This window comes from Diadema antillarum, unplaced genomic scaffold, assembly GCF_040938485.1.
Source record: "Diadema antillarum isolate AM-2024a unplaced genomic scaffold, OU_Dant_1.0 scf00000131, whole genome shotgun sequence".
Classification (NCBI taxonomy): Eukaryota; Metazoa; Echinodermata; class Echinoidea; order Diadematoida; family Diadematidae; genus Diadema; species Diadema antillarum.
Window position 1 is genome coordinate 3176567 of NW_027271020.1, and position 27088 is coordinate 3203654.

Genomic DNA, 27088 nt, shown 5'->3' on the forward strand with positions numbered 1-27088 from the left:
GGATTGATTATCTTGTTAATTAAGTTAATTATTCAATCTATTACTTCCTTCATTTACCTATCTACCTATATATTTATTCATTCATTCATTCACTCATTCATTCAATAGCAAATAATGCATGAATATATGACATTTAGAATTTGCTTTAGATGAAGGGATTCTCCAAATAACGAACCAATCAATATCATTTTCCTTTTTCGAAACCGCGTTAACGTACTGCTGTGTTATACCTTTAAAAGACTACCAGTGACTATCGGTAATCTGCAGTGATGAGAATTATTTTACTGTACAAGGTAAATATCTAAGAAGGAAAACAAAACGCTGATGAATCTGATTTTCATTACTTTCCCCGTGCCATTTTCCCTCGAGTTGTTCAGAGGGTGTATAGTGATGATTTTTAAAGGATAAAGCAGACAATGAATGTTTATTTTTTTAATGTTTCCAACGCTTGTCGTGTACTTTGAACGCTGTTTTAGACGTTCTTGTTTTTGTATCTACTTTGAACACTACCTGTGTAACTGAATTCTTCGAAAATCAGTATTCTGAGGTTGTGTTTGCACACATGCAATCAAACACACGATCATCTGTCTTTGCACTGTATTTCCTGATATTTGCCTATACCAAAGCACAATGTTTCTTCCCTTTTGAGCTATCTACAAGGAAGTAATAAGTGTCTTTTTATTCGGAACATTGCACTTTGATATTAAAGTGACGTGCGTTAGCCACGTAACCCGAATTCAGTTTCATTCGATCGCGCCATTCACATCAAATCATTGTAACGGTTCCTCATATTACGAATGGCAACACCATCACATACATCTACCGTATAATTTATAGGAGACCACTGACAGTTTTGCGAGTACCTTGGGACCATTGTTGACAGAAATACATGAATTGACAACTTTTGTCGTTTCGCGATGAAAAATGATGAGTTACTAATAGCATGATTTCTTCCTCTTAAAAATCAAGTCACCCTCAAGGATTATAATCAACAAATTGAAACAACATCATTTAAAATCGAGATCCTGGAAGTCTTTCATCGTACATCCTGTCAGAAAATCACTTCAAAATTTTGCCGGTTGCCTTTTGTTGACCCGCCATGGCTTAGTCCATGACAAACGCGTACCATCAATTCAAGAGAAGTACAAGTGTATATTATCATATAAGGATCTATTCGACTCTCGTTTGTAATATTGTCTAGGGGGGATGCAAACGTGCCTCGTAGTGGAAAGAGAGAGAGAAAAACAAAAAAAAAGATAGCGACAATTTTAAGTGAAAGTGGCAAGGTTACAAGCCTGAAGCATTTGGAGAAGTCATTACCGCCATGGGTTGATGAATATCTGTAATAACTCGGCGACTAGATTGGTTAGGTGGGGTATAGAAGACAGGGTCTGATTATTAAAGGGATGGTACAGTATTGGTAGAGGTGAGATTATAGGCTTTTAACTTTTTGCGAGATATCAAGAAACCGTTTGTAAAATAGTACAGAGCGTACCTGTCTAAAAGGAATTCAAAGTTTGTTTGATGAAAATCGGTTTTGGAATGGCTGAGATATCCCAAAATAAAGTGAAACAAAGCGATCGTAATAAAAGACGGGTCCCACATTTTATCAGAATTGCTCTGTTTTGGGTATCTCAGCCATTCCAAAACCAATTTTCATAAAATAAACGTTGAATTCCTTTTGGAATTACATGCTCTTTCATATTTCATAAGAGGTTTCTCATAATCTCACCCCAAAATGTTATAGAAACCCAAGGTTAGGTCTCAACCAAAACTGTACGATCCCTTTAAGACGTCGAATCATCAAGCTTTCTATCAGTCATGTGATGCATGCGTTACATGATTGCTACTGGTCATAACATGGGGAGGGAAACGAGTGATTTCTTTGACTCTGGAAAGTAAAGCTATAAACTAGAAACACTGCTGTACCGGTGCTGACTAGGCGAAATGGCATATTGCACAACTTACATCCTATGACATATTGTTCATTGGTGGTTGGTGGCTTCATTTCAGAAATTATCAAATTTTGATGGCTTTTCACACTGTATGATTATGTTCACCTGCATGGCAAGACACTCTAGTAGACGATAGTTTGGAGAATTATACGGTCAATATTACGATATCTTTGAACTAAAATAACCATGCTAACAGAACATTTACCATAAAATGAATATCTATAACACTATAGCCGTCTTTGGGAAATTTTGAGTGAATTCGATCACTCACCTAATTTCATTTCGAATCCATCGACTTTTCTTTTCAGCCTTAATCCTTTCATATCTTTATATTGATATTGCATTACATAGCGTTAAGAGAACTGATGTAGGACCATAGAGCTTAGCTTTTTTTTCGAAACGGAAACATGGTTCAACAGTAATTGCAGAAGCTGTTCATTTATGTCATTTTAGTAGACATGATTTCTTGCAAATGAGCGCGTTTGGATGTTTTTAATAGATTTTTATGATAATAATACGCTTATACCCTGCAACAAAATTCCCTGGGACAAAATGTTTAGAAAGAAATTGGGATTTTGTATATGACTGTGAGGCTCCTACTGGGTAGGCATACTGGATAACAGGACGATTAGCACAGAGCTGAAAGTAATCTACCAATATATGTTAATGACAATAATTTATCTACGGCGTATTCATTGGATAAGACAAATAACGAATGCAAATATGAGTCTTGTTAACTGAAAGATGAGCTATTTAGATACCTATATCATGACGAAATTCAAGATATACGTTCGGTACTGGAGCCCAAAAGTAACAATGTGAATTAACTCTTGTGAAAAGTACGCACATTACCTTTAATGGCGCCACGAGCACACACCATAACGGCGCACAACTGTTATTATTTCACGTGCAAATGACTTTGATGCATTGCCTTTAGTATCATGCTTGAATACCTTCCATTGTTACCACTGTTTACATAGAATGCATTGAACTGTTTGCACTTCTGGTTTTCGAGTTGATATTTACACACGGGCATGTTTCACTTTGCTAAACAATAAACTCGTGCTACTCCTTGAAATCATCACGCTACAATGTTGTTATATACATTAAGTACCACATACTATCACATGATATCGAAAATCTATACTGAGTACTCTAAATTGCCAGGTGCGATGAGATATAGCAGTCCGTCTGTCGTTGCAGAACATTAAATGAAAACACATGTGATGCTATGTACACTACAAATCGACAGGTACCATTGCCAAGGAACTCGATTTGATATCATTGTTTAGCTAACCGCTTGTACATATATTTCGTTGGAACTTTAAGTCCCTTATATAGAAGTGCAAATTATCACTCTAAAAACAGCCGTACACATTTCGTGTGGAGCCGAGTGTCGATGCAGAGCTGAGAAATAGTTAAAACCTGAATTTTTGTATCGAGGATAACTGAAATATTCCCATGGAGTAGATCATTCTACTTTGTATGTAGGTCCTATTTGAACAGTAAGTGAAGTATCAAAGCCATTTGTAATGATATGTATCAAAGGTTACCAAAGAGTCGAGATTTCTATTTATCGTCGGCAACCGTTCGGTATGGAAATTTATATATAAAATTATGTAATTATAATGTGTAATGATAAATCTTTTTTAAGTTAAGTTAGTGGTCAGTTTTACTAAGTCATAAACAGAACACATTCATTGTTTCGCTTAATTACTTACTTCCACGAGGGAGGGTATATTTTTGCCAGAGCTTGTTCATTTTGTAACTTGCGAGCGATATTTTTGGGACAGTAAAAGCGAATAGTGTGATTCGTTTTAATGGAGTTCTGTGGCGTTTTAGTGACCATGTATATTAAATGGCGTTTGCAGGGGATTTGCGCCATACGAGTGACCTGTTCTGGTTATACCATGATCTGGTCCATCCAGCCGCCATGTTTGTCCGACTGTGACAATGAAAAAAGAAAGGCAATGCATCACAGTGCATCAAATATTTTCTTGAGCACAAAATCAACACTGCAGCGAAGCATATCGCATATCTTGGTATATACAACAGCAGCAGGTCGTGTCCTTTTGAATATCTATGCAGGAACCTGTAAACATCACACTATTTTCTTTGGCTTCGGCGCACACCACTGCATTTTACTCCGATTTTGCACACACTCTACTCACAATGAAAGGCCACTGGCAGATAAAAGTCAGCAACAATGCAGTGCTCGTAAACGGAAGAGCTTATAACCTCTCCGCTGAAACAGATGAAATACTGAGGGCTCAAGATTAAAAAAAGAAAAATGATAAAAAAGAGAGCAACATGTGCCTGAGTTTAGATTACGCAAACGAAGCGAAAATGCATTGAGAAAAGACACCTCTGTACCTTTATATACCTCTTGCTGAAAATGTGTGACAATCTTCAAAACACATACAAATTTTGGGACTCTAATCCATAAAGATAACATTAGGGCCTACATTATATAATATACAGCCAGGTATGAAATGTAATGTCGTCATCAGAAATATTATCACGTGATTTGTTCAATTCCTGCGTTCAGTCTTCCTAATATCTTCAACTTTGGAAATTTGGCAGCGGAAATCAGAGTGCTTCAAAATTTGTTTGTTCGTTTGTTTGTTCGTTTGTTTGTTTGTTTGTTTGTTTGTTTGTTTGTTCGTTTTTATGGGGGTTAATCATGATAGGAGATTCGTGAGGAATCCTTTAATAGTTTTGCAGAGCCACTTTCTGCTCGGTTTGAAATATACCATCCTCGTCTGACATGAAACTTCATTGTAAAACCTGAACTTCAATCATAAAACGTTGCAGTAAAGCCCGCATATCTACTTCCTTTCTATTTAGTATACAGGCCTTATAAGGCAGATTGTCTTGACTCATCTATTCAAGAACCACCCGCACCTTTCCCTGTCTCTGTTGTACGCCGATCGTCAAGGTTACTGCCAAAATTACAAGCAGAACTCTGCAACAACCGTCATTACTTGAGTAACATTAATCTAACAAAATATAATCGATGTACAGCAACACAGTACCTGGTACCTTTCTCTGTTGCGCGCGAAAACATTCATACACACACTCAAACACGTATGCATATATGCATACACACATACATTCATGCATACATACATACACACGACACTCACAAAAATAAATGTAAATTATATATGAATGGGTGTGTGTTGGTGTCTGTCTGTCTGTCTGTCTGTCTGTCTGTCTGTCTGACTATATGTCTGCAACAATCTTCACGCCCTTCATGCCATCAACTACTGTATGTGTAGAGTCACTCACTTTCATTGTTTGGGAATCATACACTCTTTCACGATGACGCAGCCGAGCAGAGATTCCAGTATGAACCAGTAACTGCAAGATATGACAGTTTTAAGGACTAAGTTCACCTTCATAGACATCCAAGGATTGAGAGAATGCAGCAGTATCCATATAGAATACAGCAATGAAAGTTTGAGGAAAATCGCACAATCCGTTCAAAAGTTATGAATTTTTGGAGTTTCAGTGCCGACATCGCTGGATGAGAAGACTACTATAGCTTGTGATGTCACATAAGTTAACAATATAAAGAAAAAATAAAGAAAATTTAACATATTTTCACTCTTTTTTGCATAATAAAAGAATAATCGACTTGCCTCTTTCAGAGGGTAGGGGGAATATGATATTACACTCAATATATGTCAGTTATACGAGTCGAGGGAATGTGCACAAGAGGTACTTCTTTCAAAATATGAAATTTTGTTGAATTCCCTTCATATTTTCTTTATTATCATTCTACGCATGTGACATCATACACTGTTGTAGTCTTCTTATCCAGCAGCAACTGCACAGAAACTTCAAAAAAATCACAACTTTTGAACACATTGTCTGATTTTCCTCTAACTTTCACTGTGTGTTCTACTAACGATTGTTGCATTCTCTCAGTCCTTAAATGTACATGAAGGTGATTAACTTGTCCTTTAATTTCTCACGACAAATGGAGTAGCACACTACGTCCCTTTGTAACGAGCAGGCGCTTGCATCTTGGATAGGACTCACGCATACACGCAAAGTAAGTTTCTAGAATGCTGCATAATTATCATGGCGCCACCTAAAGTACATGAGCACATAATTATTACATACACATACAACACAATAAGCACTCATACACGCACCCCCACTGGTTCTACAATGCACATTATTGGTAACCAACTCGGCCTACCAGACCGTGAATGTATCCTTCAAATAACTCAGTTCTTACGGAACCCGGACATGGAAATTGCAACAATGTACCCCCTCATGGGGTATTCAAGTCGAGGTAAGAGCAAACGAAGAACAATGCACAGCAGCTAAAAATGTGAAGAAGACCTAGGTATTTTGTAATTTGACTACATAATTATACTGTTTACTGACTACAACGGACAGATGTACGACGTGATCAAGATAATGATTCATTTTACGAACAAAAAAAAAGATGTTGTTTAACAAGCTCCATTCCAGCAGAACAGTTAATTGCTATATGAATTTATGAGATGAGCCCGCATAATAACCCATAATGACAAACGTATGTGACAAGAAGTTTTGATAGATTGTATAATTGATTGAGACCAAACTTCAGATTTCTAGTTTTTTTTTTTGTGGTGAGATGGAGAAACCTTATATGAAACTGAGAAAGAAGATTTAATTCAAGAGGAATTCAATGTTTATTTGATGAAAATTGGTTTTGAAATAACGGAGATATCCAAAATATAGCAATCCTAATAAAAGGCAGTACCCACCTTTTATTACGATCACTTTGTTTGACTTAGTTTTTGGATGTCTCCGCCTTTCCAAACCGATTTTCATGAAATAAACTTAGAATGGTAAATGCTCTGAACTATTTCATACGTGGTTTCTTGGCATCTCAAAAAAAAAGAAGAAATTAAAGCCCAATCCTCACTTCCACCAATGTTACATACCCATCACTTCGAAACTCTTTTAGAAATAGGAATCTACAAAATTAGAATTCTATACACTTTGATCCGCGTCCTGCCAGTTCAGATTTAACCCTTCCTGGACCACTATGATAGAATACCACTGCCGTAGATGCAGCTGAAGCACTATATCTCCTTTAGTGGTAATGATGGTGTTAACTATCACTTTCATGCTTTAAGATTTGCGTGGGCCGTCGGAAAGAGACTGGGAGATATATAATTCTGTCGACACTGCCCTGCCTGGTCACGTGATGTCGGGACAAACATCGAGATAAAAAGGAATGTTAGAAAAGTGAAAGGATTCAACATCAGGCATCCAGGGCATGATGTTATGAGAGCCCTCGTTATTTCCTTTTATTCTTTTTTTTTAACCATAAACTCAGTTATGACCTGTATGATAATGTCACTTGATAACGAAATGAAAGCGGATCGCGGCACGACGTAAACATTGGTAAAGGTGCCCCATGCAAAGAGAAGGGCCACAAACAGATTCAATGCAGGGGAGAATGGGAAAAGTTTAATGCGCATGCAATGCACGCATTAACAATTTCCTTGGCTACAATTGTTCATTTCCCATTCTCGATATATTTATTTCTCATGCTGATGCATCGCTTCTTCTTTCTTTTTTTCATTCCACAAGGTCATATTATTCTTCAACTGTTATTTGAAGAATGCATGGACACAGGAGAAAATCTCTTCGTCCAACAAGGTCTTCATGTGTACAAAATCTGTCCACTTTGAGGCACTTAAATACTTACAGCAATATAAGCAAGCTTCTGGTGGCCCTGCGGCTTTATGTCCATTCCGCCGAGGGATTGGCTAATAATAATGTGGCTTGCCAAGGAATATGACCGCAACTACTACAGGACTCGAACCAAAGACCTCACGATCTTGAGTCCCGCGCGGCCCTATGCCACAGAACCACAACTATTGCAACTACCAACACCTTCTCTAACCATTTATTGTAAGGAGACATTCTGGAGAAAAATATGGAGAAAATCATTCCATGAAGGAATAACTTGATTTTGTTTTATCCATCCGAACGCAAAAAAAACAACAACAGTATGATATCCACCAAATTACGACTGTCTATGGGTCTCGACGAAACATCAATCGCGCGCAAAAGATGGTTGTTATTCCATAACCATGTGCACACCTTATGATTCAGGTCTTTGTGATGACGTATTGGAACAGCAGAAATGCGAAACGTCGTTATCCAAGGTGATTACGATTACTAGTACATTCCTTGGAGACTTAGCGAATTCCATTGAAATTAAATACGTGAAAATTATTGCTTTTTTGCATATTTTTTAATCTGGAGAAAGTGTTACCTAAATTGTGAAATGTGATATCAATAGGCTGTAGAAGAAGTGAACTTTCATGGATATGGGACATGGGCTACAATGCTAACTTTTTATCTCTTTTTTTAACTTGTTATCTCCTCCAAAGAGCTTATTTTTTGACGAAAGTTTTGATTGTGTGTTTCCTTGTCTGTTTGCTTGACTCTCTGTGAGCAATGTCACTCTAAAAGTTAGGAAGTTATAAGGTTTTACTTAAAGGGACTGTAGAGTACCGGTTGAGGTGGGGATTCAGGTTTATAACATTCCTAAGTGAGATAATGAGAAACCTCTAATGAAATGTGAAAGAGCATGTGATTTTAGGAATGATTCAAGAGTGTGTTTAGTTAATGAAAATTGGTTTTCAAATGGCTGAGATATCCCAAAAAGTGACAATATGAAAAGGCTACAGGCCACGCTTTTCATTAGGATCTCTTTGTTTCACCTTGTTTTTGGATATAGGTCTATCTCAGCCATTTCAAATTGATTTTCAACAATCAATCTTTTGATACCCCTTAGAATTGCATACTCTTTGACATCTCATAGAGTGATTATTGAATATCTCGCAAAACGGTAAAAGCTAAATCCTCACCTCAACCAGAACTGTACAGTATGTCAAAATAGATCAGTTCCAGCAACAGGATCACAAGATACAATGAGAGGGGGAGGGGGAGGGGGATGCGGTGATCCGAATCCAGGACTTTCTTTTACAGGACGCTTCGCACAATTTTATGACGTCGGGGGTCTAGTGGTCGTGAAGAAGATTTACCCTCTGTGCCTGTTCTCAGTATATTATCACGATTTGGATCTAGATTTTTTCTTTGTACTGTCGTTACCTCGGATTCTATGCCGACACTGAATCAGGCATAGGCCTATATACTTCCATCGCGTGTATTCTTTGAATAGTGAGACCGTGAACCTCAGTTGTATTGATGGATCACTTACTTGTTGATTCGAGCGAGTCTAATGCAGCCAAAGCCGCTGTATTTTCTATTTGCAATTGTCGACTATTCTGGCGTTTATTGTCGGAAACTCTTCAACAGAATAAGCCGAGGGTGAAGTCGATAGACCAAATATGGGTGCGTTAGCAAATCTCGTCCATATAATACCTGAAGACCTGCTGTGTTATAGTTCATCAATAAAGGCACTTCAAGAGTTTACCCGCCCTTGTATACAGGGTGTGGCAACAGAAAAATCTTCAAGAACTTAAGCTGTTCGTCCACCTAAAGAGCAAAGGTAAAATATTCCAAAATGGGGGGGGGGGGGAGGTTTCATGTACTTTGGAGATAAAGAAGAAAGAAACTTCCAAATATGTTTCAAAGGAATTGACGCTATACCGACTTATCTGGCGAGTGAAATGCAATGAAAGAAATATTTCAAAGAATTGGACAGAAACTTGGAGACAACGGTTCGATGACGATTTGCTCCTGTGACAATAACTGCTTGCAAGAAATATTTACACCCTAAAGCCAAACATAAAGTCTGCCCACAAACATAACTCTATACCCTGAACCCTAATCCTCACATCAAAACCAAATCTAAAACCCCAATCCTATAAATTCTTGGGGAAACTAACAATGGAGCAATTGTCGTAGGAGCTAATGTCGCGTTTGAGTTTGAGTTTGAGTTTATTTATAACAACAACGTATGTACAGAAAAGTTTGAATACATGTTAATACATCAATATTAATACATAGCACATGTAACTCTCTAAACGATGTAAAAAAAACATATTGAATATAATCTATGATATATAACGGATAAATGATTATGTATTCTAAAACTACTTATCAAAAAAAAGCTACAATATGGCAATGTTGTACACAATGAGGTTGCTAAAAGAACCAGGTGTTGGTCCTTTTAAACACGTATTACATAATGAACTAATAAAATACAATTAAAAATACTGTTATAACGTTATCGATTTGTCACCCTCCACAGACAGGGAAAGTGTTTTTGTGGGGGGTTGTACATGGTTACAATTCTCGTTTTGACTTAGGGTGACTAATATTTCCAAAGGTGTTCTCGAAGAAATCAGTATTAGCAAAGATGAAAGAACATATAATACCGGGTTTATCTACTCCTATGATAATAATGTGGGACAGTACACCCTTCATATTTCGTGTGGTCAACTTTGATTGCGCGCAACTAAGTTTCCCTTGCTACAAGTTTATGTAATAGGAATAGTCTCACTAGTCATGTACCTTCTATAGACATTCATCTCAAAGTGGACAAGTGTTGCGTAATAATCAAGTGTCCCTCCTGTGTATTCTTAAATGATCAAAGTATTGACACGGGCCGAAAGACCCTTGAGCCTTGAACCTTGAAGCATTAATCCCTTTCAGCAGCTCTTTGGAACTATCCCGGGATGGTAGGAGTGTCGAGCGTCAGTGAGAGGTAATATGGTGAACAGGATGATTTTAAATGTCACTAATGTACAATCAAAGTGTAATTTTACAGTACTGCTACATGGAAAATATTTCGTTTTATCGCATCACGTATTACCTCTAGACATGGTCTCGTGACCTCAGGAGGTATATATAGGTCCTCTATACCGATCACTTGAGTGAGACCATGCATTGGAGTATAGAAGGATTAATCGCACCACCGTTGTGTTTGATTAGTGAAGGAAAGCATGTAGGAGGATTGTACCACCTTGAGGTATGGCTTTTGTTTGTATAAAGACATAACAAACAAACAAACGAACGAACTTCCGAGTACACGGTTTCCTCAGGCGCAGCGCGTGCGGGAAACGATCGTGCACGAGCTAAGTGATTTTTCATTAGATCGTTCATTTTGCCAAGCATCTGTTTGCGCTACCCGTAAGGAAATGAATATAATATCTGGAAAACACATGAAACGTTTTGATATGAGCTTGTAACATATCCTAAGTGATGAAGGTAATTGAAGCGTAGACTGCTGAAAAGCGGAAAAGAAGCAAAGTTTCCTGACACGGCATCATCAATGTAGGCATACATGTCTGAGAGAATCATATCATATACCTCATACAACATTAAAAAAGTAATTGTACATTTCATGCATTCGGTAACATGTAGGTATCAAAGTTTCTTTTCCAGAGCTGAGGAGGCCTATATCGCGACATATAGGAACTCCAAATTTTCAAGTTTACATTTGTATATCATTCAAGTGTAGCTGTGGGGATTCGATAGACTGTCTACCGTGATAACTAGCAGCAGAAATGCTGCGACGAAACGATTGAGACGAATCCGGCCGCGCATTTCTGTAATTGTGCGACTTTTCTTTTTTACTATGGCATAACTGATGGCGTCAAAATCGCCACTGTCAGTTTGTTATATCACACCCATCAGGCTGAAGAAAAGTGCGGCAAGAGTTCTTTATGTGTCCCCACTATTATAATTATACCTACACCCAACGAAAGTTTATATACATAATGCATAGCGGGGGGTAAAGGAACTCTTTCCAAAAGTGATGCGATGGCTAAAAGGTGATACTCACGATTTTGTAAGGCTTGGCAGAGTTAGGACGTTTCATCTTGGTATAAGACACGGTGACATAGCGATTGATGTTATAAGTATCAATCGGTGTTGTGTAAGTTCCGCACACCGAGCCATTAGCCATGGTCATTGTATCCACCTTCGTTGACATAATTACAATTAGTATGATATCATCAAGACAGGCGAGAAACAATGAATGTGTAAAGCGCAAGACCCATCAGAAGAACATTTGGTCAAACTCGATGCACGCCACCAAAAAGGCCACGCTCCTGGGGTAACCTTCGATATCTGTGCACTGGGCGTACGAAAGAGAGACGGCAAGAAGCACGCCAATGAATGGAGATCTACGAGTACTTCCCAAATTTGATCGTCCGAGCCTCAGTAAGCAGCAACGTACGTAGACCCGCAGATCCCAGACTGTGCCTGCGGTATACACGGCGGGGTCTGACAACCAAGTCGTGACCTCCCCTTCTGTTCAGCGTTCTCTCACTCCAGTCTACCGTAAAAGCCCGGGCGCACTGATTTTTGTTTACCTGGGATAGCTTTTCTTCTCCTCTGTTTAGTTCGACATTGTCTGAATAATCAGCACATTTTTGTGGGGCTTCGACGCGTACTGTTGCCCGAAGCTTGCGGGTTTCTTTTCTTTTCTTTTCTTTTCTTTTCTCAGAATCTTTTTATGTACCAACCCAGGACGTTGTACAACGATTTGAGATTGATCTAAAGAAATTCAAGATTGCAAGCCATTTACATCCTCAAACCACTCAACGCTTTCCTTGGGACCTTCATCCCGCGTTCGGGCTGAGTGAACAGTTTTCTGTCTAGGCCATATACATCGTTTTGAACATAAGCGTTATACCGAAGGTGTAGAAGCAACGGGAGCGAGAAAAGAAGAAAAAAAAAAAAACAACAAGACCGAGGCTAAGAGCAGATTAAAGATTTATTGAGAAAGCGATGACATGCACAATGCTCTCGGTCTCCAAACATGACGAAAGCCCCCTACAGTCGAGCTCTAGTATCTTGCCGAAATTATGTCAGCAAAGAAGTATTTTCGATATCTTAAAGGGATCGTATAGTTTTAGTTGAGACCTAATTTCAGGTTTCTAACATTTTTTTGGTGAGATAATGAGAAACCTCTTATGAAATATGAAAGAGCATGTAATTCCATGAGGAATTCAACAGGAAATTGGTTTTGAAAGGGCTGAGATATCCAAGACAGAGCGATTCTCATACGGTGGGACCCACACTTTATTACAATCTCTTTGTTTTACTTTAGGTTTTTTTTATGTTTCAGTCATTCCAAACCCGATTTTCATCAAACAAACTTTGAATTCCTCTTAAAATGGTATGCTCTGTACTAGTTCATAAAAGTTTTCTTGGTATCTCGCAAAAAGTTAAAAGCCCACTTCTCATCTCCACCAATACTGTACCATCCCTTTAGAATAAAGATGTCACGTATTCACTAAACTTAGTTTTAAAAAAATGATAAAGCGTAGCAGAGAAGTCATTCAGCTAAAAAAAAAAAAAAAAAATGACAGCACTCGTTGGACAATATTATACTTCACCTTACCCGCTCTTTTGCAAACACGTTTAATGTGTCATTTTTCTCGCCTCCTGATATTTCTACCTGCAACATAAGGAAAAGGTCTTCAAAATTGTTTCGAACCATGAAAGAGCTCATAATTATTATAGTGAATCCTCTAAATTTGCTTCCAGCGCATCCGTCCTTTAAGATCGTTTTGAAATGTCAAATGAGGGCGCTGTGGTCATATCTCTTTCTAATTTCATCTGTGAGAGAGTTGATGTATGACTGGCTGTGAAATGCCGACAGGTTGCTCGTCATAGTGGGCGATAATGATGGCGATTAGGATAATTTAAGATGGATCGATGAAGTTGTTTGCACGGCAAGGAATGGCTTTTCGCCATGAAAAAAAAAACCAAGCCAGTTTGTCACCTTTTTTCTGCAGTTTTCGATTGTTGTCTCGATATGATTATTTCAGTAAATGAGACAAATGTTACCAATACATTATTCGACATTTTGAACGCAGACCAATCAACAGAAAACACGCATAAATGCTTTGTGATTTTGTAGTATTGTTTTCATCGGTGCAATGTACATCAGGTGACACGACCTTGATGTGAACTCGTGTTAGCTCATCCGATAACGGCAGCTGCCAATGTGATTGACAAGCCGAACTGGGAATGAAAATGATTGAAATTAATCATGCGAATTTTGTTTTGTTTATCAAGTGTGCGCTGTCCTTTCAAGAGGAGCTGTTGCAATTGCCTGATATACAATTGGAGAGCGGTTCAATCAGTACACTTGTGCTTTGCTGATGTGCAGACCTGATTGAAGGCAGCAACAGTGAGCTGCATAATGTATGATCTCACAAATAGACTAACGAACATAGCAGAGGAGCAGGGAAGTTTGGATTATTTGGAGAGCATTCCCACTCAAAAGAAAAATTCATAAATCTTGCAAGAACCGATGAAGTCTAATCGATTCTTTTGTTTGTTTTACCAGAAATGATAGCAATTCGCTGAATGAGCAAGCAATTCGCCTCAATATATAATAAGGTTATACACATATTTGAGTATAGAAAAAAAAGGTGATATTCCGATACTTTGAAACTGAAACCAATGGTGCAGTCATGTTGGTTGATCAAAACCAATTGCAATCATCACTTGAATCAGACAGAAAACAATGAATTAGGAAAAAATCAGAACGAGGAAGGTGTGCCGCATTTTCAGGCAAAATTTGCTATGGAAGACAAACACGTGTTATTTCGTTTATTCGCAACCTAAAAACTGATCCTTTGAGTAACAATCTTTCGATTCTCTTCCAGCAAATTCATCACGCTCCTTCTATAATGTATATTGTGATATTTCAGGACCCCGGGAACAACGGTCCCACGGTCAATCTCCAATTTCAATTAGCGCCATTTTTCTCGAGACGATCAAGGTGACAATTCGCATCATGAAGATCTTCATCACGCTGCAGGGGAAAACATGATATGTATCGTCTGCCGACGAATGAATGCTTTGTCGGCCAACCGTGATTTTCTGGGATGCTGATGCCACCAGATATATTACTGGACCAACTAATCTAGGGTAGAGACACAGGCGATTTTCGCGATTCCAGCGATTTCAGACTGAACTATATGTCTTATCAATTCAATTCAAGTCAAGTGATTTTGTTTGCACATACATGACATAAACTGATACAAAGCAATATACGTGACGCTACATGAGTACATAATTATATCTTAAGGAACTTTGAATCACATAAGTTTAAACAAAACATGGGTACACAATATCAACTTTGTTTTTAGATAAAAAGACAAGTAAACAATACGATTTTCTTTTGTAACTCTATATAATATGGAAAAGAGGAATTCACACACGAGAAGCATAACTTGTAAATTTTGTGAATTACTCCAGAAGATGCTATATGAGGGTATCTCAAGATCCTTCAAGGACTCCATGTATAACAATTTTTATATCACGACGTCAGGCGAAAAAGATTGTGTAGTATCTCTTTGGTCTTAACGAAAGGCGGTACTGATGTCCGTACACAATACAAAGTTCTTGAACTGGATGTCCATGCGATTGGATTTGGGAACCTAAATTGAATGAAAAAAAAAACAAGGCAAGATCTGCAGTGGAAGTGTTGTGTCATCGTGGATTAAACTTTTGACTTTCAGTTGGGGGTCCCGAGTTCGAATCTCGCCTATAGTAACTACGTCATTATACAAAATGTTTTTACCCACCATGTCTCTCTCAACCCAGGTGTATAAATGGGTACCTGGCAACACTAGGTTAATTATAACGGCAGATCCCTCTGTGGCAACACTGAATAGGCTACCCTGGATAAAGAATACTATGATATTATCATCGTCTCAAGAAAAAAAAAAAATGTCTTGAAGACAGATTGGAATTGCTTTCGTTTTAAGTGATAGTGAGAGCCAGAGCGTATCAGGATGAACGAGTTACAATCCACTGTTCCAGACTGAAATGTATTGCAGTGGATAAGTCATAGAGGGTGAAGGCTTTATGATCACGAGAATCATTCACGTGCATATTGAAGTCGTCCGCAATAAGACGATAACTTGTTCTTTTTTTGGGGGGGGGTGGTCTGCTGCAATCATTAAAAGTGTATGTTTCGTAGTTAAAGATGGGAACAGTTGTGAAACTTGTCAGAGTATTGCTGTGACCTGTAAAAATACATTAGTTGGTTGTCAATCCAACATCGCTTATCTACAAGATGCTAATACAGAACATTAACATTTGACAAACAGAATTATTGTTTCATTGATCAGTCTGCAATTAACTGCGAAACTGCCACAAAATTATATTATCATAATTTTACGCAAATTTTGTAAAAAGTCCCTGCATCGACGTTTTATTTACGTCGATGTAGGGCAATTGTTAATCAGTTGCAATAAAAACATCTCGACGGAAGAATTTAATGAATTTGAAAAGCCCCTTTATGTAATCCCTACATACATGATAATCTACTAGATGCAATTTTGTGATCAATTAGTTGATTTAGTGATCAATTTCTATTTCAAGTGCCCCATTTTTTCCACCCCCCCCCCTTTAAAGAAAGAATCACTCCACCGTCCCTGCTCTTTGGACATTAATGTCGGAAAACCTAATCTTAAACCAATACTGAAATCAATCTCGGTTAACACCTTAAAAAATCAAATCCTGCTGGCGCCACTCGTTCGTATCAGTTACGGAAGGCAAGGCACGGAGAGTTTGCGTACGTGCGTATGTGTGGTGTGTCTGTGTGTATGAGTATGTTGTGTGTGCTTGCGATGTGTGCGTGTATGACGTCCTAAGCCACAGTTACAGTCTGATTCATACATCATAGTCTAGATGGCTTTGAAAAATAACGTTAATTATAATACTAACAACAAAAACGAAAAAAAGAATCAGAGGTTTCATGACGATTGTACCTAAGATTACAAAGTTATGACATGATGTTATAATCAAGTCTTCCATTAATCTTCATGCAAATATTCTTTCAAATAGTCTTTCCTTTTGTGACGTCATATAACACACAAAAAAGAAAAAAATTGCATCCTTTGCACCAACAGTGCAAATTTCTCCGGGATAAAATTGATTTTATCAATCATGATATTATGTGTTCAAAGAGAGACAAATTTTAGGCGTTAGTAACACAGTCCTGACGCAGGTTGAAGCTACTTGCTTTAACCAATGAGCTGAACTTGCTTTAACATTAATCTCACCCGGATCTGCGTTGTAAGTTTAATGTTGACGTGTAATGTAGGAAACAGCTTTTTCGTCACTACATGGACGGGGGACCCAATTATGGTGACTACATGCATCATCATCAGTAGATGCGTTGCAAAGTGGCTGCAGTCGTGATATAAAATATGACCATCCCATCTACATCAACACAAACACAAAGCGCACGGATATTATAAACCTGAACTCATGCAGCGAAGCCAATGGTTATTGGTGATTATCATTCGTTCCCTGCACAGATTAATCATAGCGATGCAAAATATCTTACGTTCGCCACATCAATAGTAAATGATTATGGGATTATGGGATTATGATCAGCATGTTCGTTCAAGTGACGCGAGACAAACTTTTTTTTTTTTTAATCATGTTGATTTACAATTTGTGAACTGATTTATGGAGACAAAACTGAGTAAGTTTAGTGTTTGGCATACAGGTAATATGTTGATTTTGATTCAGTAGAAGTAGAGGTACCATAACGAAAATTATGCGTACAAAAAGTTTTTTATGATTTTTTTAAAATCAAAATCAAGTTTATCTGCAATCAATTTCTAAGAGAGAGGTCGTAATACTAATGCACATTGATTATGACGAAATCACGATAATTATTCAACTCCTTCTGAAGATTCACATTGGAGGTTGGAGTCATTTATAAAATTTGTAAGCATATTTCGCACTCTACAAAATCGAACACGTTCACTTACCAAATCACAGTTCTAATACTTACAGTTCTAAAATGATATAGCTGAAGAACAGTCCAACATACCACATTAAAAAAAAAGAGAGTATAAAAATATATACTACATACATCTGTGGTCTGTTTTACGATCTAAAGGAAATTAGCAAATCCAGCAACTTCCTTTTTTTCATCCACGTGTTTTAGCATAATGTAATGTGTACACGTTACATATACAGTTACTTTGATCTCTGTTTGTTTTTACCTTAAACCTTTACATGCCACATTAATTTCTTGTTTAGATATTTCTTGTTATTATGTTTGTGCAAATTTGACTCAGAAAGGGAGTAGTGAAACGGATGCCAACACATGAACAAGAAAGCATTGCGAAATAAATTTGTGTTGACCCGTTAAGTGACATTGATCTAGTGGAAGGGATAATCATATCACAATTATCGTAAGTCTGGACTAAACAACCGGTGAGACTTTCGCTCAACACTTTTCGCATCACGCTGAATGATTATAACAATACTCTCGGCGCTTCCATTGCAGTTACCTTGGGCGCTGACAAAATCAACACCGAAGAGACAGACCATATGGTATTCAGGTGAAATAGTTCATAAACGTCTGGTGGCGTTATAAATCTGCATTTGGGATATATGATCCAGCATATAATCCGTGACCGATGACATGAAAATATGCGCATCTATACTTGATATCAATGATTGTAACATGTTCATGCTATAGCCATTTGAACTATAGTATGATAGAGACTACAAAATATGAGGGAGAAAATAATTGCTTTCATCATTATGCTCTTACCAATAATCGATGTACCTTATAGTATCTTATTGAGGAATATTTGTCTAACCTGTAAATCTGTTTTTTAGCAGTCACATTATGGATGGCATTATTTTTTTTTCTCTGTGTTACATTACATTTACTTTGTAAACCACACTGCCCATTTCAGACTCGGCAGAAAGCTCCATAAGCATGTCACATTATTTTGAGTGAATCACTTCAAACCAGACTATTAAAACGTCAGGTAGAAATTAGGAAGCGTCGTGATATGAGGTGATGTTATTATCACAATCATTATCATCATCATTCTCATTCATCACTGGCCATAAAAGACGGATAAACAACATACAAAATATATAAAAACCTGACAAAACAAAATTGTAGAGTTAAGGGAAAATGATGGTGTAAGTCTGAAATCTGGGATCCCCATATTATGATATCCGTCTATATGTGCATCATCATCTACGCGTTTCAAAGTACATGAAGATGAATATCACAAAATTTCCTAGTTTTGATTACATTATTATAAACACGGACAATCTACATAGTATATAAATTTCTATATACAAGGGAAAAGAAATTGTGTGTTGTCCTCTGATTAAAGCATAACCGTAAATTTCCAGAGGGCATAACATTAGTTTGCACTATTCATTTTTGCAATGCCCATATGTTTTTCCAAGAAGGATAATAAATCATGTTTGAAGTCGTAAGTTTATAGCCCATATTGATACCACATTGTGTAAACATGCGGTTCATTTCTTGCTGACATGAAAATCGACAGCTAACGGTTTTACGCAGGTACACTGATATGAACCATTCGTTCCCTCCTATTGTAACTGGTCATGTCGCGATGATCCCAGTGTTTAAAAGATATTGACAACAGATCTAATACCCTATAGTTTGGTGCTATACATGCAGAATATGCTTCATGCTTTAATATAATGATTCATTGTGCAGTCCTTTTTTCCCGAATGATGACATAATTGATGCCAAGTAACGGCACAAAATGAATGTCCATCCAGATATTCATGGAGAAGGAAGACCGAGCAAAGACATGAAATTCGTATTGACTCCCTGCTGTTTGCTTTATTAATTAATGTTATAAAATCAAAAACAGTATAAAAAGTGACTGTACGATAAGGCAACACACACTGTTAATTAGTATGACAGCAATGCCTGTAGGATCAATAGATAAGCTGCTTCGTTTTAATGATTTCTTATTAGGCAGGCAGTAGCACAAATTTTAATCAACCAGTGTTTCTGCAGAAGAAAGTAGTATATCATGAGGAATATTTTAGTCGCATTCTTCAATCTATTTGAATGGCGTTAAATTACAGAATGCCAAAGTGCCTCTCCTGCGAAAACACAAGCACTCACATTCACACACTACACAAAACACAAGCACACACACCTACACACACACACACACACACACACACACACACACAAGTCAAAGTGAAATTATATGATTTATATAGTCGAAACGCTGACATTTGCGACGTGTTATATACTACAATAGTATATAATAGTTGTTATTTTCTCTTTGTAACTGCGACCAGATCTGCGTCCATCCTGAAAAGGCTTTGTAGACATAGCCTCACGAACAACACCCCTGGGTGTCAGATACGGTTCGTGTAAAGACACTACGAGATTCTACTGTACCTCCCTTATTGTCTACGATTAGCTTCACTGGTCTACCGAAACGATTATAGAAATCATAAAAGTTGTGTTGGTTAACGACAATAATAATTATATAGCCCTCCTAGGCAGGGAAGAAAATGGTATACCAGACAAACTACCTAATTCATTGCAACATAGCACTGTCTATAGAAAACTAAGAGTTGTTAGGTTGCAAGTGCACCATGTCTTCTGCTTGTTAACAGGTGGATGAAACATGACAGTTACACACACACGCACATGCTATAATGTATTATACATCAAACATTCATTGATACATATATATTTAAATGAAAGTTAGGACCTTGTATTCAGTATCATAGTAAAAATTTGGTATGAAAATTATGATGTCTGATATCACTGTCTTTGTGTCTCTTGCAGGGACGAATATCTCATCTCTCACTTATAGAGTTGGTTCTTTCAGTATTAGTAAAGGTTTTGCTTTAATACCTTCTTGACGATTAATCTTATAGTCATCAAAGAGTCACACTCGCTGTAATACACGTCAGATAAAAGTGTACGTTTTTACACGTTTTTGGTAAAAACAAAAAACACAGGAATGTTACAAATAGTTTCCGTGGTGCCAAGCTGCATGCTGCGTAGCACAGATCGTCCGCCATATCAAGGTTATTTACGCGCCACTTACCTTGATGTTGTCGAAAAATCTGCCAGCGTCGTCTGCTAGGCCCCTGAAAAATTCGACCATCTTCTCGGCTGTCTACGGGTGCAGTCCACCTAACAATTAAAGTGTCCACCTATCCAACATAAGGTGTGTTGTTAAAATCTGAAGGTTGTTGCTGGCAGCTGGTCCCAGGGTGTCTAGAGGCGTGCTCTTCAATGTTCAAGAGGCGGGTGTGTGAAAACGGTGTGTCTATTATTGTATTGCCCTGCTTTTTCGTCACAGAAAGATTGCACGAATATCCGTCACCGTGAATTGCAGCCTTCCCTGCATGCGCTATCGACAGATTACAACTATCACACACATAATTCATGAATGCAGGGTGCTCGCAGTCCGTATTGACTCAACGTGATTAAATCGCAACATAATCGTTCCACAGTGTAATTATACAAGGATGATTTATTTCTGTTGATCAATCAGAATGTTCACGCGTCACACCGTGATCATAAATTGCCGCTCCTGCCCTGCCTATTGTGCTGTCATGGCTGCAGCACGTCGTAACGTGCACGACTACAACAGTAGCAAGGGCACAGTCAGTCTCGGGTATTGATTACTAGTACGTCCATAATTTCTGATTCGCTCTGTATCAATGGCAATGTCAGTTTCAAATTTCCCACGGGCAAGGATTTTTCTTTTTAGATTGACAAGATTTACGACGAAGGGTTCGTATTATGTCATGATTATCAAGATAGCAAAGGCCCACTGCGATTGCATCACCTCCGTTGTCCTACCCTTTGTTTTAATGATCCTATATTCTCACACCATAGCTTTCATCATAATAAATTCTACAGGAAAGAAATTTTGTGCTGAGATGTTTCAATGATTTATCATTCAACCTCAATAGTCATGCTTCAAGTTTGCCTTGTCTCCATTACTATGCGATCATAAGATATGCGGAGTATATGATGAATCGTTCCGGTGTGTTGTCATCATTACAGTCATCTTGGTCATAATAAACAAAGAAAAAACGTACGCCCGCACGCACACACACACGCACACACACTTCTTTTTTTTTGTTTTATGATATTCTTTATTTGAGTTTCATTCAATATCAAGTCCATATTGACAATGAAAGTACTATTACCTACACACACAAAAAGCAGCTATATTCTTCTTTTTTTGCCGCTGAATCATTTTCCAACATACATTACAATATATTTAGGGTTTTTTTCCAAATCATGCCATGTTTATATAAGAGAAATGACATGAAATTCTGCATAACTCTCAGAAAAAGCTATCTTTATCAACCCATCTAAATGTGCCTTATTACACACACATTGACATAAAAGAAATTGTGCTACTAAATCACTTTTTTTATATAACTTCCTTCTTCTTTTTTTGCAGAGCACACGCTATATATAAAAATATATCAAATTAAGCATAACTCTTAAAAGGGAAAATAATGTCTTGATCAACTTGATCAGATTAATCAATATCCGTTTCATTACATAAATTCTCTTACACTCCCTTGAGAATACAGCATTTCCCAAAACGTGTCATAAACTGAAAAAAGCCTGCTTAAATTAACCAAACAAAACTCATCATTTTTATGTAACCTATCGACCTACCCCCCCCCCCCCCACACACACACATCGTCAATTTCCCAAAATACCAGTTCACCAGTGTTCACACCTTCACTTTCCGCATGTGAGCAGAAAATGGTAATTTGAACAATCAGGCATGTTGGTTTTCTAAGTCACTGAGATGACGTGTGTTAAATATCATATGATGATATTGGCTACTGAAGTTAATCAGTTCTACACAGGTCTAGATGTTGTTATCGACGAGAAGAAGATGTGGAATTGATAAGGGAATGAAAACAGTGGAGTGTGAAGACGTATCAATTACAGAAGAATGACATCCAGGACCTCGAAAAACACATCGGTAATCTCGAGCACAAGCTGTCCAAAGTTGCCGATGAGATGAAAGATCGTGAACTCTACAGTCGTCGGAACTGTTTGAGGATCTACGGACTTGCCGAATCCGCAAACGAGGACACCGATGCAGTTGTCATGGATCTCGTCAAAGAAAAGCTGGGGATCGAACTCACCCCAGAAGACATCGATCGTTCACATCGTCTCCAGGTCAAGCACACAGAGGGATCTCGTGGCCCCAACCCCCTGCTAGTCAAGTTTACGAGATACAACATGAGGGACAAGATCTACCGTGCTCGGAGCAAGCTGCGAGGGACCAGTATCTTCGTCAACGAACACCTCACGAGAGACCGTCAAGCCCTGTTCGGCAAAGTTCGGAGCAGCCGAAGCGTCAGAAAAGCATGGACAAGCGACTTCAAAATCACCGCCCTCACAACAGACAACAGGAAAGTTAAAAACCACCGGGAGCGTGACCTTGAAAAGCTCTAGCTCGGTTTTGTCAACATTGAATATCGCAGACAGCGTGATCATCCGTTATGTTACACGAGTTCCCATGTATTCAATGTTCAAAGCCCGTCAAATCTAATCACAACGCTATATTATGTGTTTCATGCCACAACTGGATTCATCTCTCATGCTCAAACGTGGACGACGATTTCTTTCATTCAACAGCTGACTGGTTTTGTAGTAAGTGCATCTTCACCGAATTGCCTTTCAATAGCTTGCCTGAGCCAAATGAACCCACGCAGACAGCATTGTCCTTATCGACTAACACATTTCAATATGATGACTGCGAGACAATATTTCGCAATCTCAAATCACACCGTGGTTTAAAACTTTGTCATTTAAATGTGTGTTCTCTTATGAAGAACTTAGAAGAAGTGGACAATTTACTGACCAATAATCATTTTGATATATTTACCTTGTGTGAGACCAGACTTGATGGGTCTATATCTGACACTGAGATAGAGATAGCCGGTTATAATGTAATACGTCGTGATAGGAATAGACAAGGAGGGGGTATCTTATATATGTACGAGATTCAATAGCATATACGATTTATACAGAAATCGTTTGTGATATCGAGCTTCTATGTATAAATGTTACTCTTAGGCAGAAGTCACTGCGTATTGTGGTGTGGTATAGGCCCCCAGATGCTCCAGTGAAATGTTTTGAAGAATTTGAAAATATTCTTCAGTGTTTAGATGCTAAATCTGTTGATTATATAGTGATCGGTGATTTGAATTGTGATGTAACGAAGCCTGTGTTATCTAATCATACTAGGAAGCTGTTAAACATTGCCTCAGATTATGGTCTGAAACAATTTGTGACAAAGCCCACTAGAATTACACCACTCTCTGCTACAACCATTGACTTACTCTTCTCATCTAACCATGAACATACGCAGTATTGTGACGTAGCACCAATCACACTCAGTGATCATTATATGGTGGTATCAGCCATTGGTAGAGTGAAAACAGCCACATCAAATCATAAATATGTTAACTCTCGCAATTTAGCAAATCTGGATTTTCACACATTTTGTAATGAGCTAGGCAGTGAATGTTGGGATGAAGTGTTTTGTGAAGTAGACACCAATACCGCCTACGAGATGATGGTTTCTAAATATGTGACTGTATTAGATAAATTTGCTCCAATGAAACGCAGAAGGGTTAAGCAGAAATCAGCGCCATGGATGAATGATGACATTAAGTCGCTTATGTTTGAAAGAGATAAAAGTAAAAAGATAGCATTGAAGACCAAACAGATATCTGATTGGAATAGATATAAGCAATTGAGAAATCGTGTAACTTCTTTGATTCGTAAAGGTAAAAGAAAATATATAAATGAAAGTATTTTGAAAAATAAAGGTAACTCGTCCGTTCTCTGGAAGCTTCTTCATACACTGTTACCTAGGAGAAAGGGACATGTATTGCACCATGTCAAATCCGAAGGAAAGGATGTTCATAACAACAAAGATATTGCCAATGTTATGAATAATTTGTTTGTGGATGCGCCAAAACGTCTTAAGTCTAGTTTGCCGAAAGAAGATTATCGCAGTTCCGCTCAGTACATCAAACAAGTAACCTGCGAATTTTCATTTGATCCTGTCACCGAATGTGAAATCATGAAATCTTTTGATACGATTCCGAGAAATAAGGCAGCCGGTTTAGATAATTTACCAACAAGTGTGTTGAAAGATACTCTGCCTGTGATCGTGAAACCATTATGTCATGTATTAAACTTGTCTCTGGCTCAGGGTAGAATACCAGAAGCCTGGAAACTAGCTCGAGTTTCGCCAATTTTCAAAGGAGTCGACATGACCGACCCACAAAGTTATCGACCCATCTCGGTCCTTCCAGTCCTTTCGAAAGTCCTCGAGAAGGTTGTTTTTAGGCAATTATACAAGTATTTCAATGAAAATAATCTTTTAACAAATAATCAATTTGGATTTCGCCCTAAGTATTCAACTTTGCTTGCTCTTGTAACAATAAGAGAAAATATCCGGAAGGCTTTAGATGAAGGGCGTGCAGTTGCACTCATTACACTTGACTTGAAAAAAGCCTTCGATTTAATACCTCATGATGTGATAATTGAGAAGCTGCGAAAATACGGTGTAGAATCTTACAGTTTAGCCTGGTTCAAAGATTATCTGGCGTTTAGGAAGCAAGTCACAGTTGTTAACGGAAATATGTCTGAACAACGTCTCGTTACGTGTGGCGTTCCCCAGGGGAGTATCCTCGGACCGCTTCTGTTCGTGATAACTATCAATGACATTGTTGAAGTTGTACAACATTGTACTGTCTCTTTGTACGCTGATGACACTTGTCTTTACTACGCATCAAACAATCCCCATGACTTAGAAAAGTGTGTAAATCATGACTTAAGGGCGATAACGAACTGGCTGAGATACAATGGACTGCTGCTAAACGAGAAAAAGTGTGAATAAATGATTGTCACACCTATGCGGAAAAAACACCTCTTTGATAACGTTAAGGTTACGGTTAATGATCTTTGCGTACCACAAAAAAGCTCCTGTAAGTATTTAGGTGTGACCTTAAACGACACCCTGACGTGGAACAATCACATTGCCAATGTAAAGGCCAAACTCTCTTCTGCGTTGTACTGCTTCAAGAGAATAAGGCCATATATTCCGCAAGACACCGCCCTTATTGTATACAAAGGGTTAATTCAGCCCCATTTGGATTATTGTTCAATTGTGTGGAGGAACGCCAGTAAAAGTCTAGTAAATCAAATAAGTGTTTTGCAGAAGAGGGCTCTCCGCACCATTCTATTAGTAGATAATCGTTTCAGCAGCCGAGCCTTATATGAATTATCTGGCGTAGAAGCAATTATGAATCGCTGGGAAAAACACGCGGCAATATTTATCTTTAAACTATTACACAAGTTATTGCCATTATTTATCTGTAAAAAAGTAGTTATCAAAATAGATAAATATAATTTACGTAATTCACGTAATATCATCATACTTCCAAAACCCAGAACAAATTTCATGAAATTAGGATGCATTTATTCCAGTGTTAAAATATTCAATAGTCTCCCCGAAAATGTAAAAATACTAGGTAATTTGAAGGCTTTTGAAAGACTGTTAGAGTATGTGTTATAGTGTGGATTTCATAACTATGTTTGAGCTAATTTGTCTGAATTTACGTGAACTTGTTTGTGTCACCCTCTTTTGTAGCGTTTGTGTTAAGTGGGTATACCTTTATATTCCTCTTCTTCTTTTTTTTTTTGTTCTTGGTATCTAGTTTCTGCTATATTGTAATGTATTTCATTATGTTATACTTGTTGTTTTCTATGTGTTTTTGTGTAATTGTTAATTAACTTTGATTGATTTGTTAACTGTTGTGTTGTTTTTGTTGTTGCTGTAACACTGTACTCACGGCCTCTTTGAAAAACAGCCTCATCTGGCTGATCGAGGGCATTTTATCCCGTGATTAAATATAATAAAACAAACAAACAAACAAACAAACATTTTGATTTCATTGGAATTGCTTTGATTTGATTGGTTCCTTCGTTATCAAAGTATATAGACCTATACATGCACATCTGATACAAATGTTATTGATAGCATACATAATCAAATCATGTAAGCTATCAATATATTATGTTGAAAAGTTGCTTACCAAGTCATTTTGTCTCCCTTGGATTTACAATGCCGGTAACAAAAGTATATAAGTGATATATTGAATAATAATTCATTTTTATAATTGACTATTCATTAGGCGTTTCACATGAAGGAATTTCATGTACAGTACACATGCATTCTCACGTCATAGGATCATCGATATCCCGAGAGCCACATTGTTTTTTACAGCTTTCTCAAAAGGATTGACGTTCTACTTCGAATATCACGAGAAAG

At 37.8% G+C, this 27088-nt stretch overlaps 1 protein-coding gene across 1 annotated transcript in view; it reads right to left on the minus strand.

The window, feature by feature from the left end:
* LOC139720692 (probable flavin-containing monoamine oxidase A) overlaps positions 1-12127 on the minus strand; it is a 32634-nt gene extending 20507 nt beyond the window's left edge. The window contains exon 1 of the mRNA XM_071632047.1: positions 11731-12127. Coding sequence (XP_071488148.1) covers positions 11731-11880 — 150 coding nt within the window. The 5' untranslated portion in view covers positions 11881-12127. The remainder of the gene's footprint in view (positions 1-11730) is intronic.
* Between the last annotated feature and the right edge of the window lie 14961 nt (positions 12128-27088).